The 16,153-nt window shown below is 34.7% G+C and overlaps 1 protein-coding gene across 4 annotated transcripts in view; it reads left to right on the plus strand.

Annotated features, from left to right (window-relative positions):
• CUL2 (cullin 2) overlaps window positions 1–16,153 on the plus strand; it is a 78,366-nt gene that overhangs the window by 16,184 nt on the left and 46,029 nt on the right. For all 4 annotated transcript variants that reach the window (XM_083859062.1, XM_083859061.1, XM_083859063.1 and 1 more), the window contains exons 6-18: window positions 72–154; window positions 3,824–3,920; window positions 4,011–4,121; window positions 5,348–5,510; window positions 6,686–6,810; window positions 8,398–8,505; window positions 10,307–10,366; window positions 10,749–10,877; window positions 10,983–11,069; window positions 11,580–11,732; window positions 12,108–12,185; window positions 13,951–14,017; window positions 15,122–15,324. In XM_083859062.1, the coding sequence (XP_083715188.1) occupies window positions 72–154; window positions 3,824–3,920; window positions 4,011–4,121; window positions 5,348–5,510; window positions 6,686–6,810; window positions 8,398–8,505; window positions 10,307–10,366; window positions 10,749–10,877; window positions 10,983–11,069; window positions 11,580–11,732; window positions 12,108–12,185; window positions 13,951–14,017; window positions 15,122–15,324 (1,464 nt within the window). The remainder of the gene's footprint in view (window positions 1–71; window positions 155–3,823; window positions 3,921–4,010; window positions 4,122–5,347; window positions 5,511–6,685; window positions 6,811–8,397; window positions 8,506–10,306; window positions 10,367–10,748; window positions 10,878–10,982; window positions 11,070–11,579; window positions 11,733–12,107; window positions 12,186–13,950; window positions 14,018–15,121; window positions 15,325–16,153) is intronic.

Below are 16,153 nucleotides of genomic sequence, written 5' to 3' on the forward strand. Positions count from 1 at the left end.
GGTGTGGTGTTTTTTAGGGGATTTTTTAAATGTACTTTTTGTTGATGTGAACTTGTGTTGTGTCCTGACAGCTAGCTCTTGATATGTGGAGAAAATTAATGATTGAGCCACTGCAGGCCATCCTTATTCGGATGCTCCTCCGAGAAATAAAAAAGTGAGTGCTTGATTGTTTCTTAATAAGATAATGTGGGGATATTGCACTTTTTTCTTTCAATTTGAAAATCTATGGACTTTGACAGAATTCTTTTATATTTGGTTTTTTAAGGTAACTTCTTATCTGATGATGATGGTGTATCAGCTTTTTTAATTGTAGCTATGTATTTCTGGGTTTCATGTGTAAAAAAAAAAAAGGCAGTGAATTCTCTGTAACACCAGAGCAGTGATCTTTCTGTTTTAACAACCCTTCTTATCAATGGGATAGGAGAGGAGTTAGAATAATTGTCCAGGTCCCATAGAATGCCTTTTGCCTTTTTCTCCACCTGGTACTGACTGACTTTAGCTTCTGTGCTGTCAGTAAAGTGAAGGACCAGGCCTTGGGCAAAGATTTGCCAAGGCCAGAGAAGCTGTGTTGCTTTGTATGGAACCCAGAACAATTCTTGCTTATCTGCCAGGAATCCAAGGCCTCTGGTTTTTTAGATCAGTATCTTCACTTAATATTTTTGGTGTTTGACTTGAATGAAATGAAGATAATTATTTTTTGCAGTGTGAGGGAAAGTTATTATTTTATTTATAAATTTTTTTCTTCTTTTTTTTTTTTTACTTCTAAACAAAGACAAAGACCTTAGGACTTCTAAAGCTTTGATATAAAATTTTTATTTTACTTCTAAAGGATCTTTTAATGTATCAATAAACAGAAATTTTGAGATCTACCACAGATCTTGTGTGTAGTTGTAAGTTTCATCAATTTCTGCACTCCTACCATTCTTTAGGATAACTCTGGAGTTGCCTAATGACTGGGATTTTTTTTCAAGTGATTATTCAGGTCACCAGACTGGTGTAGGTAAATTGAGGGAGGGAGGTAATTTGGCAGATTGAGGTTCCTTGAACATGCCCTTGGTCAGAAAAAAAAAAGTAAGGCATTGAAAACCTAAATTAAATAGTTTATTTGTATTTTTCATTCCTGAATTAAATATTTGACAACAAAGTAACAGTTTCTAATTAACTGGACATATTCCTGTCTGAGCTGATACATTATCTGTACCATTTGTTTGAAATTAAAGCTACTGGAAATGAACTTTTTAAAAAGCATTTGGAACATCTAGGCTCATCTAGTTCACAATGAGTTCTGTAGGTAATTGGCCTTGAAAGACCCTTAGTCTGACACAGCAGAGCACTTCTTTTGAGGGATGGAATCTTCTTTTAATGAACCTGATATTTAATTATTGTATCTGAAATTTTTAAAATGTTCTTCTTTGGCACTGTAGTAATACATTGTACAGTACGTGTTGAACATCCACTGTTAGCTTGAGCTCAAAGACAGAAACGGGGTGAAGTTAATACAAACCAGCACAACTTTCTTGTGCATGTGTTTTGTAGCTTTCTCCATTTCTTTTGTAAAACAATAACTTGTCACCACCTGAATTAATGGAACTTGGGTTTCTAGCACTTTATCATTTTATCCAGATTCCTTTCCAAACATCATCATGCGCTTATATCCAAGATATCCTTTGACATCCCTGCTTCAACCTATGTTGTAGCTGCTCTGTAGCTTTATGCATCTGTATTGCTTGCTGACTACTGCCAAGAAGAAAAATAAACATTTCCTGGACTTCTACCTTTGCAGGGTCACCAGTTCCATTTTAGTGTGGCAGTTCTTACTACTACAATTTTTGTGGAAGTTGTCCTTAAAACTTCTGTCAAATTTTGTTGATGTTTACACTGCACATTCCTGGGAGCAGAGGGTCATTGGTGTAAATAAAAACCTGAAGTGGCTGCCAGAGCAGGCAAGGCCTGTTCTGTGCTGGGCTTGTTTTCATTTATTACCTTTGTACCGTCTGACCTCTGCTTCAAAAGGTTGTTTCCTTCCTTCCAGTGCTTCTGTAGGGCATGTCTTCTGTACTTATACAGCTTTTCCCTAGTGTACATTGTCCTTTGTGTCCCTGAGTCTGGCCATTGCTGTCCCCTCCCCTCCCACGTGTGTCTGGTCTCAAGTGGCCTGTGAACCAAGCAGAGGAACCTGGGACTTGAGCTGTTCCTGCAGTGATGTTGTTTGTGTTTGTGTGCCTGGCCCAGGGTCCTTTTCAGATCCAGAGCCCTGCATGTGAGAGCTGGGTTGGGCTGTCTCTTGCCAGAGTCTTGCTTTGTAATATTCTCAGCTTTTAGTTCTGTGGCTTCCTATGCTCCACGGCCTAGCCCTGTGTTCTCAGGCTGTGTCCATCCTGCAGCTCTCCATGCTCCTGGGACCCTCTGGGGTGGACTTGGAGGCCCAGAGCAGATGTTTGACTTTTCCCTTCTATGATTCTGTGCTGCTGCCTCTGCCGTCAGACCCTGCCGAGTGATTGTGGCAAGGATTCAGGGTGTCATTACATGTACCCAAACACAGGTTTATTCCATTGGTTCCCTCCCACACCAGAGGAAATCTTCCTGTTCTCTGGGTGAAAAAAAAAATCAGACCATACCTGATGGAATCCATCAGTTCAGTTCATTTGTAATGGGTAATAAAGCTGCATAAACCATACACTGACTGTTCATAATCTGTTAAGAGAGCTAATTCTTTACACCCATCATGAGCTTGTTTTCAGGTCTGAGAAAACAATAGTGCTTGAAAGCAATATCCATAATTAACAGTCTTGTAAATACATGAAGATGATCTTATGTGCATAATACAATGACTGCTGGTGTGGCTGTCCTGGTAAACCGTCACAGCTCATGGATATCCTCTGGAGTTTTTTTCCTGATTACAAGCCAAAATAAATAACATTAGCAAAAATTACTTCTCTCCCATTTCACCCCAGCCTGGATGGATATATAGTAATGTTTGTCTTTGATGCTTAATCATAAATATGCTTTTGTCAATCATATTTTAGTCCTATTTAACAACTTAGAAGTTAGGGAATATTTTTTGACGTAGTTGTAAAGTACATATGAAAAGTGGTATTTTTTTTAGAACTTTTCATGTCTTAAGAGGAAGTCTCTGCTGTGGGTCTATTATGTCCAGTCATTGCAAAGGACTGAACACTAATGTTTTTGCAAGCAAAATACTTGTTTTAATTACTTCTATTTTCACCTAAATGGAACTAAAGACAACATTTTCTTACTTCAACTCCTTCATTTGAAGCAAAGAACTTGACTGGAAGATGTAAGGTTTTCCTTTTCTGATGTATGATTAAATAGTGTGACAATGGTCCAGATGTGTTATTTATTCCATTTGAAATCTAAATGTTGAATAGTTTATATTCAGAAAAGAAAACAGCCTGCTTCTTGTGATGCTGGTAAAAAGGATGGATTTTTTGGAAGAGGGAAGAGTGTGAAGGTGCTCCATATAATAAAGGCTCCAAATACAAGATGGAAATTGCTGTACCTTTTAAATTACTTGCTTAGATTATGTAATTTAGAATACTTATATCCTTAGCAAATACTTGGAAATTTCATGACCTTTAAATGCTTTTGAACAGTTTATGAATAACTATTGCAACAATTTAAATGTGTATGAGAGAAAGAAGTGCATTTTTTATTTTAAGATTAATCTTTTTCAATTTTGCCAATTTGAGCAGAGGAATTTACTGGAAAATGTTTTCATCCAATTTTATTTCATTTGGTTATAGATGAGTTACATCAGATGTAGTTTATGCATTCTCATAAACGTTTGCTTTGTCTGTTTCAGTGATCGCTGTGGAGAAGACCCAAACCAGAAAGTAATCCATGGGGTTATTAACTCCTTTGTTCATGTTGAACAGTATAAGAAAAAATTCCCCCTAAAGGTAGATACACAGTTCTGATTATGTATTTTTAATTTGGAATGTCAGTCTAGTATATACATTATTTGTCCTTTAAAAAATTCTCTCTTCTAGTTTTATCAGGAAATTTTTGAGTGTCCTTTTCTGAATGAAACAGGGGAATATTATAAACAAGAAGCTTCAAACTTATTGCAAGAGTCAAATTGCTCACAGTACATGGAGAAGGTAAGAGATTCTTCAGTACATGTGCAATAATTAAAATAATTTTACTGATAATGCATGTTGTCTTCTACAGGTCTCATAGTTGTTCTTTGTGTTATGCTTTCATGTAATTGAAATGGTACTTTTTAGTGACATGGTTAATCTGAACATAAATTTGGATGGACAGTCAGTATCAAAATGTTTCATAATAAATGATGACTCAATGGCATGAAAAGTGAAAAAAAAAGACAAGAAATAAAACATATCAGGTTGATCTGTATTACTTTCTCAACTGCCTTATTTTCTTTCAGTTTGGAGTAGGGTAAAACAGAGTTTTAGCAATATGTGCTTAGAGAAAACTCTTAAGTTGTTACAAAACATTATTAAAATTACATATTCTGAGGTGGATTTTCTTTCATTTTGCTTTATGGTGTATGAAGTTATGTTGTGGTTAAATTACTTGTAATTCCTAAACCTTGTTAGAGAAAACAAAGATTAATACAACTTACAACTCTAGGAGTCATTTCCTGGTCCTATACTGTCCACACTACCAAGATAGAAGAGTTGAGAAGAGGGCTGTGAAATTGCTTTTAAGGTAGAGGTTACACACCTGTGGTGAAATTCAGGGACAGGCTTAGACTTCAACTAAACCAAAAGCAGTTTTGCCTATAACTAACAGTCTGCAGCTGCACTACTCTCCCTAGACTCCCCTCATATTCACAGGACGTAAGTGCTTTTATGGCAGTATTCATATGACTTACCTTATAATAAAGCCTATTTCCTTCATTGAGTTATAAAAAGAGCTTTTATTAATAGCTCAGATGTACTCCTGTACCTATTGAGCAGATGTTTACATATAAGCAGGTGGACTTGGAATAGTAAAGTGATTCTTAGAGTTCTCCTTTTATTAGGTATTGCGGAAAACTTTCTCAGAAGGAATAAGAAGTATGGTAAGAGAAATCAGGGAAGACTGGTCACAAGGTTAAAGGGAACAAGAAATTCCAAGATGAAAACTATGGAATGCTGTAGACATCTAGTAGTGACCAAGCCTAGTTAGACTAAATTATATTTATTCAGTAATACCCTGATTCAGAAGAATAAATTTAATTTTTCAGAATCCTGCACAAGTTCTTTTGTAACTTTATTGTTTCTTCTTGTTTCCCATTCTATATACATACACTGCTGTATATTCTGGTACCATATTGATTGTCAGTATTTCTTCAGCTCACAGTTTAAACTCTTGTCTGCAGGTTTTAGGTAGATTAAAAGATGAAGAAATGCGATGTCGGAAGTACTTGAATCCCAGCTCATATGGCAAAGTGACTCATGAATGCCAACAGAGGATGGTAGCTGATCACTTGCAGTTTCTACATGCAGAATGTCACAATATTATCAGACAAGAGAAAAGAAGTGGTAAGTCTCACTGGTCACAAAAAAACTGAAATGATCTTTGGTTTATTCACTTAGGATTGCAATTTCCTATCTTTTTTCAATGACCTTCTGTGCACATAAGCATTTTCAACTAATGTCACTTATCTAGAAATCCCCATTAAACCCTGAGTGATGTTTTTCTTTTAGCATGTAGTTAATTTTTATTCTTCCAACTATATAGTCAAAACCTTCTTTTAACAACACTTCTTTCAGCTAATGCTTTCTCTTTCCTTGTCTTAGTCATCTTAAAAACACACACAAGTCCTGTGTCCTGTAGAATTGCTCATATTTTATGTTTATGTTTTCATTTGTAAACTAATGACTCTGTCTTAACAGATTTCTTCATCATCACTTAACAGGTCAGGATTATAAAATATTTTGGCTTCTTTTTGTAGCCGCTTTTTATTGTCCTGAATCTTTTGTGACCTCTCATCCCAAATCCTTTTTACAGAAGGAGATGCTCTGGTACTTACATTCCCTGCCTGACTAGAAAAAACATGCTTCCGGATGACTACTTGCCTCTTACCTTTGAAAGAATGCTTATTCTTGCTTATTCATATATCTCTTATGTGAAATAAATTGTTTTTCACAGTCAAACTCAAATTGTATCAAATAATGGTGTGTTCAGTTTCCAGGGAATTTTTCAAGTTTGATCAGAGTTTGGATGTGTTTTGTTTGGTTTCTTTTTTGGGGGTGCAGGGAGGCAAAGTATAATAAAAATCACAGTTGCTTGTTTAGAGCTTTTCTCACCTGAAAAAAATTCTAAGCTATCGCTGGAGGCAAATAAAAAGTCAAGAAGATATCTAAACTGATTTTAGTCAGCTGCTGCTAAAGGAGATTTAGGGAGGCCAAGGTTTAAAATAAACTGGCATACTCTTTCTCCACATTAGCCCACCTCCCTTCTTAGAGTCTCTCCTAAAGAAGCTGTGTTGTAAGAGTGAGGTAGTCACAATGGCAGGACTCAGTAAATACTGATAATAGGCCTGCTCTTTCCTTTTTTCTTTTGTCAGTGATCCAGTGTATATTATTTTCTTCTTTCAAATTAGTTGGGCTTGTTTCAGTCTTTAAAAAGTTCTGTGTGAAATTATGATACTATATTATGTGTTAATTTTCAGTGTTTCTAAGTGTACTCTACAAAAAATGTATTTCTGTTACAGACATGGCAAATATGTATACTCTACTTCGTGCTGTGTCAAGTGGTTTACCTCATATGATTCAGGAACTACAAAACCATATCCATGATGAGGGCCTTAGAGCAACCAGCAATCTTTCTCAGGAAAATGTGAGTTTCCTCAGGCAGCTGAAATTACTATTTGATTAAAATTCTTGATTAAATGTTTGCCCTTTTACTGTTAGTTTATCCTGTTTGTTTGTTGTTTTTTTCTTTATTTTATTTTGCCTGCATCAAATTGGTTTGGAATGTGATGGATAAGTTGTAACTTGTCATCAGCATGGTTAGCTCTGCCACATTTATCTTTCCTGAGAGCTGATTGTTGTAATTGTTGTGATCTAACCAGAAACAACTGCAGCTAGATATTTCTCATTGTTGTTTGCTTAATACTGCCAGGGCAAGTAGGACCTTTTGTTCCATATATGTATTTTTTTTCCTGAATTTCTCTGAAGTCAGTGGCATTTGCTATTCTGTTGTATTAGGAGCCAGTGATTCCGTTTTGTAAAGACTGTACATCCTGTCCTGATTTCAATCTGGTCGTTTTCATAATAGCTTTGTAGTCATTTTGCTTTATATTGTCATGTAGTTTCTGAAAATATTATCTTATTTATTTTACTAAGGTGGGTTAAACTTTTTTCCATTCATGTCTGTTTAAATTACTCCATTCCGTTTTTGTTTTTCCAGCATTGCTGTTCAGAGGTTTTTATTTGACATTGTATTTGTGCATGTGTCCATCTTGCTGTCTAGATCTGTGCTAACTTTAGGATGGTGACTTTAGCTGTCCCGTGTTTCTGTCTATAATGATACATGAACACAAGCTGTTGTACATTCAGTCTGCTACTGACTGCACAGGAATGCTTACTAGTCTGTGACCGCCGTGTGCATACTGAAAAGGATCTAAAGTCTTTAGTAGTATAGTTTGCTTTCAAATTACTTGTAGGTTTATTGAACTTACTCTTTCAAACTAACAGTGTCTACACAGGAAAGTAAATTCAGAACCCATGAGGGTGGTGACAATTCACAACCTTATGTAGATAATTTCAAAGTGTGAAATACTCATTCTATTGTATAAATTATGTACTTTGAAACATTTTTAATGTGTGACCTGATAATATACCTGGGGAATTACGCTACAGAGCCCATGCCTTGCACACTGTTACACTTGTGCCTGCCAGCTTGTCTGTGCAGGGACTCTTCCAGCTCATGTCAGTCATTTCTATGCAGAATGTGATGCTGGAATGTAGTGAAGAAGATTTAATTGCTAACTGTCCTGTGTAGGAAAATGTAAAGGGATCATCCAGATTTTCTGTCTCTCACGTCACTGTGTAGGAGAAATAGCAGTTTATTATATCAGTTGCTTGATTGCTGTATTTATGTTGGCATTAATTATTTTTGAAAAGGCTAATAAAGGATTTTAGGGAAAAATTAGATGGCATGAGAGCAGTATAGACTCATCTAGGTTTGATAGCAGGACTGTAAATGTAGCCTAGACTTTTTATTTCCAAAACATGCCCTAAGCATTGTGGTGTGAGAGTACAGCAATGCAGAATCCATCCTCTCAAAAATCATTTTAGTATTAACTTTCTCAAAAAAGAGTAATTAGTAAAAAGTCTATTAAAAAATCTAATGTAGATATGTTTATGTTAGATACTACCACTTTCTCACTAACTTGCTTTCTGTTTTATCTACCCTCTTTAGATGCCAACTCAGTTTGTGGAGTCAGTTTTGGAAGTACATAGTAAATTTGTTCAACTGATCAACACTGTTTTGAATGGTGATCAACACTTTATGAGTGCCCTTGACAAGGTAATTTTTACTTTAGTAAACAAAGCATTGGGAAACAAAATCTCTGACCCTCATTCAGGATCACCTAAACTCTTCATGGCATCAACACATGATGCCATGTTCAATGATAGTTCATATGCAGTCTTTCTAGTATAGAAGTGCAATGGAGCAAAAGACAATCCAATGTAAGGGCAAAGCTGTGTTAAAGGAGACCATTTAATGCTTGTTTTCTGAAAGAAGGAGCTTTCTTTTCATCATATTTCAAAACACAAAAGTGGTGCTGATCCATTCAGTGCAAATATAAGTGCAGATAATAAATAGGCAACTCGTGGGGTTTGGGAGGTTTGGTAATTCTTACATGCATTTGAACTTGAATCGGCTTGCTGAGATAATGTTTATCTCTGAATGCTCTAAATATTTCTTCCACAGAACCTTTGCTTAGATTTTGCAAGTTGACTACAAAGAATATGTGGAAATTTATATTACTTCAATCACTGCCACAATAGCTAACTTTTTCCAGGAGAGAGCTGCACTTGAATTTAAACAATAAATATAGGGAAAGAGGCTTGCTGCTTTTCAATTTGAAATGCATAGCCATGCAGGTATTCAAGATAACAGTTCTAATTATCATAAATTTTAATATTGATAATTATTAATTATAACTAATAAATATCTTTCCTTTCTTTAATTTCTTTCACAGGATGCACACATACAGCTCATTGCTCTTTTGTGATATGTGCAGTAGTTGCAGTTTGCAGTTAATGTCAGAGTCTAAGCTTTGATGATTTTCAGTCAAGGTTAGCCTGAAAAGGCATAATGGAGAAGGTACCAGGGATGGTACCAATAGTAGTTACCCATATGTATTTGTGACATTAATAAAATAATTATTATTTAGCATTTTAAAACAAATATTTCTATACCAAGTACATTTCTCTCTCCATTGCAATTAATGTCATGTACCAGAAGGTGGAGTAACAAGAGACTGACAACTTAATTTGCTGGCACATAGGCAATGCACTTTTCTTAAATACATCTGTTCTTCACTTCATTGATCTTTCTTACAATAAATACTTCAAACGTTATTTTGCTGTTAATTTTTGATGATGGATATCAAAATTGCTATTGCTGCTTCCAGTATTATTGCAAAAGAGTGCTTCAAGTTTTAAAGAGTTTCCTATTTCTTGTCAAATAGTGCATTCTTTTCTCAGAGGAATTCTAGGGACCTATTAGCAAATTTTCAAATCTTGAGGTATTGTACAAGAACAGTTCCTTGTCAGTTTGTCTTCATAATAATAACAAGAAGATTTTCCTTCTACAGAGGAACTGCAATTCCTGGGAATTATGGTCATGCAGTATTTTTGGTTCACTGTTAGTTTACAACACTAATTTAAATGTGACGTAGTTTAGAAACTCCATTATTCTGATAATCTTTTTTTCATTTCTAAACTGCTATTATCTCTTTCATTTTTCATCATATTCAGGTTTTCTTTACCATAATATTACTGTATACTAAAATCTTCATACTTTTGTGAGGTTTCTAATCAGAACATAATTTGTTCTTCGGTTTTCTGTAATTATTTGTTTTCCTCTATTCTTTCCAGTTTTACTAAATTTTCAATATCAAAATGTTTAACAACCAAATTCTCTTAGAGCAGTAATTTAAACCTTTTTATTATTTCTTTTTTTATCCCCTTTTGTGTACTTCTGTTTTATAGGGTCTCAGATGGTCTTTGCCCAGAGGATTTTTTTAATTTCTACAAATTTCATTTAAAAAGTTTAAATCATTGACAATTTTTTGTCTTTGCTCCATGTTTTTATGTAGGCTTTGACATCTGTAGTTAACTATCGGGAGCCCAAGTCCATCTGCAAAGCACCTGAGTTGGTAAGTGATGCACACAGAAAGTAATAATTCTTGTGTATAACCATCAAATGAACTGCCATGGGTTCCTTCACGTGCCTGTCCAGTTCTCACACTGGGTGACACTCAAGGTGTGTATTTCAGTAGTAACAGGTTAAGCTGCACACACATTTTGTGAGTGTACAAAATTGTGTAGTTCTAATTTTTGATATTTTCTGTGGATTTAGAATGTGTCTGTGAATGTAGAATGTATCTTTTGCCCACAAATACAGCCCTTGTATAGAATGTGAGACTGTGACTTACTGTGTGTTTGAACTGTTGTAGAAATTTGGAAATACCTTGGCATATGTTTGTTTTCAAGCTTGACAAGTAGGTTTGGGTTTGATTTTTCTTTTTTTAATTTGAGCTGGCCAAATACTGTGACAACTTGTTAAAGAAATCAGCAAAAGGAATGACAGAGAATGAAGTAGAAGACAAGCTTACAAGTTTCATTACTGTTTTCAAATACATTGATGACAAAGATGTATTCCAAAAGGTAATTTTTCCTATTCAAAAATGGTTAAAATGTCACACTTAAAGCATACTTGAAGAATGTGGTTATGCTTCTTAAAATCCTCATCTCTGTTTTTTTTTAATGCAGTTCTATGCCAGAATGTTGGCAAAGAGATTAATTCATGGTTTGTCTATGTCTATGGATTCTGAAGAAGCAATGATAAATAAACTAAAGGTAAGGTAATATTCTTCTAACACAGAATAAACAAATGTAAGAGTGTGTAGTGTTGAGAGGAAGCAGCAGAGGGTGCCAGAGGTAACTTAGCAATCAGTAAATCTGTTTCCAATAGCTGAAAGCAAAAGCTTGTTTTTTGGTAGTCTGTGAAAGATAAAAGGCTGAGTATCACCTAGGCGTTTGAGATCTTTATGAGGTTTTGGATAATTTTATTAGCTGTGTTCAAGTCATTCATGTGAACATTAAAGAAGTACCAAGGACTTTCATAAACATGTCTGTCTTTTGATTTTATAAAACAATGTTTTTCATATAGATTAATGTATATAAGCTGAAACTAAGATAAAGGTAATAATTTTATTTTACGGTGTTCGTTTTTATTCTAACTAGTGTCTTCTGTAAATATAACAACACTTCTGTTGACTAGATTTTCATATTGTATTAGTGAGGGAACTTAATTTATGGGATGAGTACTGTTTTCACTTTAAAACCTGTTACAATATTTCTTCACAGCAAGCCTGTGGTTATGAATTTACCAGCAAGCTCCATCGAATGTATACAGACATGAGTGTTAGCGCTGATCTCAACAACAAATTCAACAACTTCATCAAAAACCAGGACACAATAATTGATTTGGGAATTAGTTTTCAGATATATGTTCTACAGGTACTAATGTATGTTTATTGCTGCTGAGTTATTTGTATTTATTTTTTATGTTCTGATAACAAATATACAATTTTTGTAATTATGAATATTTCTTTATATGGAAACTGTGATCGTTGTGGAATTACTTACGTTCCTAGTGTTTCTTTGTAAAATCAACCCACTAGGTCCCTAAACAATAGTGATATAAAATTTCAATCTCAATACCTCAGTGGGGAGTGCAGAAGGTGCAGTAAAAGATGATCAGTAAAACTTCCTGAGTCAATTGATTGTCTTATGACACAATGTACACTATACATCCACTTAAGAGTGTTATTTTTTTCTTAGTATATATGTTGTATGAAAAGTTAATGCTTTTATTTTTCCCAATACTTCTAGGCTGGTGCATGGCCTCTAACTCAGGCTCCTTCTTCTACATTTGCAATCCCTCAGGAACTGGAAAAAAGTGTACAGATGGTAGGTTAGTAGGAGGTTTCCTGTAAAAATGTGAAAAATGTAAAATAACTCCAAATGAAAAATCATCACTCGAAAAGAGAAAAACTTGAGCTGCTTCATTTTGATTGTAAATTATGTCATGTTTCCAGTCCATATGCAATGTGGAAGGGTCACCCAAATGCTTTACTGAATTTATGGATGTAATTGTGTGGCTTTTTCACATCTCTCTTCTACGCTTCGTGATTGCTGAGAGAGATGCTAATAAATGCAATCAAATCAACTAGGCTGGTTCTTCACTTCAAAACCAACTCCTAATATTTAGATAAAAGAAGCTTCTGTTTCTCATATTAAATCTGAACCATCTTAATAGCAGATTAAGATGCAAATATGAGTGTCGTTCCCTGTTTCATAGAAACTGTTCAAAGTCAAGCTTCCTGCAAACTTCTCTAAAGCTCATTTTATGATTTCTGAAAGCAGTAAAGATTTTGCTTTAGCCAAGTATTTTATTATGTGATTTTTTTGGCTTTGTAGAGGTATTTTGTTGCTTTTGATTATATAATTGTATTCTAAGTATTACCTGTACAATGTTTGTTAAAATACAAAACATTTGTGTTGGTCTTTCCTAAGGTGTATCTAATGGTGAAGTACAATTTAGGCAATACAAATTTTATATTATTTGACATAAGAGATTTTTTATAGCTGTTTTTATACCTTAAATTGTTATTTGATATAAGTTATAATGGCAAATCTCTTTTTCTGTAGTGAAGGATCTTTTTCTTGTACTACTGTTGAGTATTAGGACTACTTATTCAGCTTTAATTTCCACTTAAGTGGCACTTGATTTTAGCAGTATAATAGTTTCCAACCCAGACTACAGGATGACCAGGTGACTGATGAGATTTTGCTGTGTTTGTGTGTTTAAAATACGAGTATTGTCAGTTGTGCCTCAGTTGGAAAATTGGTACAGAATTGTGTGTCAGAAGCAGCTCAGAGTCTGGGTTCCTTGCCTAATTTCACTGTTTTGCCATTTTAAAGGAGCAAAGTTATTCATATGTCACCTAGCTAGAGATCAGTGCTTTAAATTAGAATTCCCTAAAGAAACAGACCATGACCTTGAAGAGGGGAGTCTTTGAAAATTGTCTGACGATGTCTTTATTTAATGTCTAATTTGATCATTTCACCCATGGAGAAAGTTCTTTTGGGGTTTTGGCAAGGATTTAGGGGAAAAAAAAAAAGAAAAAAGTTTTGCAATTGCACTCCAAAGTGTGTGAGCACCTCTATAACTGGGCAACCTCTTCACCAGCTTTTTCTGAGACGGCTGTAGCTTCCTGTAAATATATATTTATCTGAGTTGTTTACAAATACTGGTTTTCACACTATACAAGCTTGTGGGTGCAGAAACACCTAATTCTTAAATAGATTAAAAGTCCCTGTTTTTATGTTTTCTTTCAATGTTAATCATAATTGCCAGACCAAACCAGAATAAGCCAAATTAGTGTGTGTACAGTGTTGGCATTCTGGGGTTTAGGGAGTTTGATCCCATTTTAGGAAAGATTTCTTTGAATCTACTTGAGTTTTTTTCATTACCAGAGATAGACCTTAAATTAGGATTCAGTCATCACTTATCTTCTGAAGGCAAATGCTGTCATGAATTCATCTGCAATGTTTGCATCCAGTGTGATGGACATAAAACCAGTATTTCTTCATTAGGGTGGCAGGATGATGGTAAACTGTTGTGAGTAGTTAGTTATATGTGTGACTAATTGGTGTTCATTTTGTTTTGCAGTTTGAATTATTTTACAGTCAGCATTTTAGTGGAAGGAAGCTTACTTGGTTACATTATCTTTGTACAGGTAAAAATAAGTGCTTTGCTGAATTTATCATCTAACAATTACTTGCTAAAAGTTCTTTTCAAATGAGAAAAAAATGGGGAGTTGGAACATTATTTTGCATATAATGTCAATGGACTTACTTGGTTTTATAAATTAATATTTACTACTTAGAATTTCCAAAATGTATGTTTTGTAAACTTGTGATTTATTAAATCCAAGTAAAAGTAGAGTTGCATGTTCTTAACTACAGAAAAGCACTGCAGAAGTGCTGAGTTAATAACAATTGCCTTGGAATTATTTTGGTAGTATAGATGTTCCTTACATAAATACTAAATAATTTTAAGAACCATATTATACTGTTTTACTCAGGTATGTGAGTATGTACATAAGTGTATGCTTATGTTTACTACATAGGAATATATGTTAAAAATACCTTAGAAGAGGTATATTAATTTATAGTTTATTTTAGTAAGTGTCAGTTAATCATTTATTTTAAGTGCTTTCAGTATCAGGCTTTAACAACTGAGCACTGCAACATATCACATGGAGTTGAAAACCTACTAGCCTACAACAATGTAATGGTAGTGAAAATCTAGTTCTGGTAATAGAAGCTTGCTGCTAACACACACCTTTGCATAGAAAATCTAAATCTGCATTCAGGTAGATTTCTTCAGTGCTTTTTGTTTTTCATGGAAATTTAAAAAACATAAGACTATGAAAAAATTTTGATGGACAAGTATTTTATTTTGTTTTTAAATCTTTCCTTTAAATTTCAATTTCAACTTCCCCATTAATCACTACTCTGAGATTCTGTGTAAGCTGTTAATTGAAGTTTTATGCATTGCAATAATGCATAAAGCCTCGTGTTGAGGCTACTTGGAATTTTTTATATATTATATTGCACTATTTGTCTAGTATTCATAGTTAATCAGGGCAAGGGAGGTGTTGTAGGCCACATTGTAAATATGTAAATTCACAGGATTAGTTGTCATTGTTCCATTTCGAGTGTTAAATACAGACTTGGGTTGAATGTCTGGAAATGTAGGAGGAGCTCTAGTAGTTAAGCTTCAGATGACTTTTCAGCACCTTTCATCAGTTTATAAAATACTACTTGTGTCATTACAGGTGAAGTAAAAATGAATTATTTGTGCAAACCTTATGTAGCCATGGTCACAACATACCAAATGGCAGTGTTGCTTGCCTTCAACAACAGTGAGACTGTCAGTTACAAGGAGCTTCAGGACAGTACACAAATGAATGAGAAGGAACTGACAAAAACCATCAAATCTTTGCTTGATGTCAAAATGATCAACCATGACTCAGACAAGGTAATGCCATGATGATATAAAAAAGTTTCATGTTTTCAGTCTTGTCATTCTGATATTTGTTGAGGACTTTTTTTTATTATCCGTTGTTCACTTTTATTTTTCTAAGTTTTGTTTTTGACCCTTGTGAAAAATTGTAAATCTCTTCTGATAAGGAAAGAGACAGGAGGAAAGTAGAGTGCCTGTCATAGAGGCTTTCTATGCCTATAGCAGCATGAAAAGGTAATAATGCAGGGACTCTCTATTGTTTCTGTTGCCTTGCTATCCAAGTTGAATCGTGGGAAGGAGCCCAAGTAGTAAACCAGAGTCTTACAGTGATCCTAAAAAAATATTTGTGAGATTAAGAGACTGAAAGCAACAGCAAGCATGCTCTTCCTTGCTGACAGATTACAGAAGCAAGAAAGATAGCAAGGAGGACTTCTGTGAGAGGGTTTTTGCTGCAATTTGCCAGACTTACCATTCCATGAGTTTCTTGGAATTCCAGTAATATCTGAGCTTTGTTTGTGATTAAGGCAATGGTTGATACTTCTTTTTCTGACTCTGTCTCATCCTTCTGTATAGCCTATGTGAAACCTTTTTTCCCATACAGCAAAGGGCACAGACTTTACTCTGTTAAGTAAGAAACACCCAAGAAGCGTCTGTGCATCCCATACAGACATTAGCATGTGCTTCCAGCTCACCCAGAAAGCCCACTCTGCAGACAGTATCAGACAGAAGAAACTGAGATAAGCTGTTCAATTCGCTTACAAAAAGAAATCCAAAGCTGCTCTGATAGCTGCTTTTGTTTTTAACCAGGAAAATTTTAGAAAATGGAAGGTGAGATCACAAGGAA

The sequence above is a fragment of the Zosterops lateralis genome, assembly GCF_965231275.1.
Source record: "Zosterops lateralis genome assembly, chromosome: 1".
Classification (NCBI taxonomy): Eukaryota; Metazoa; Chordata; class Aves; order Passeriformes; family Zosteropidae; genus Zosterops; species Zosterops lateralis.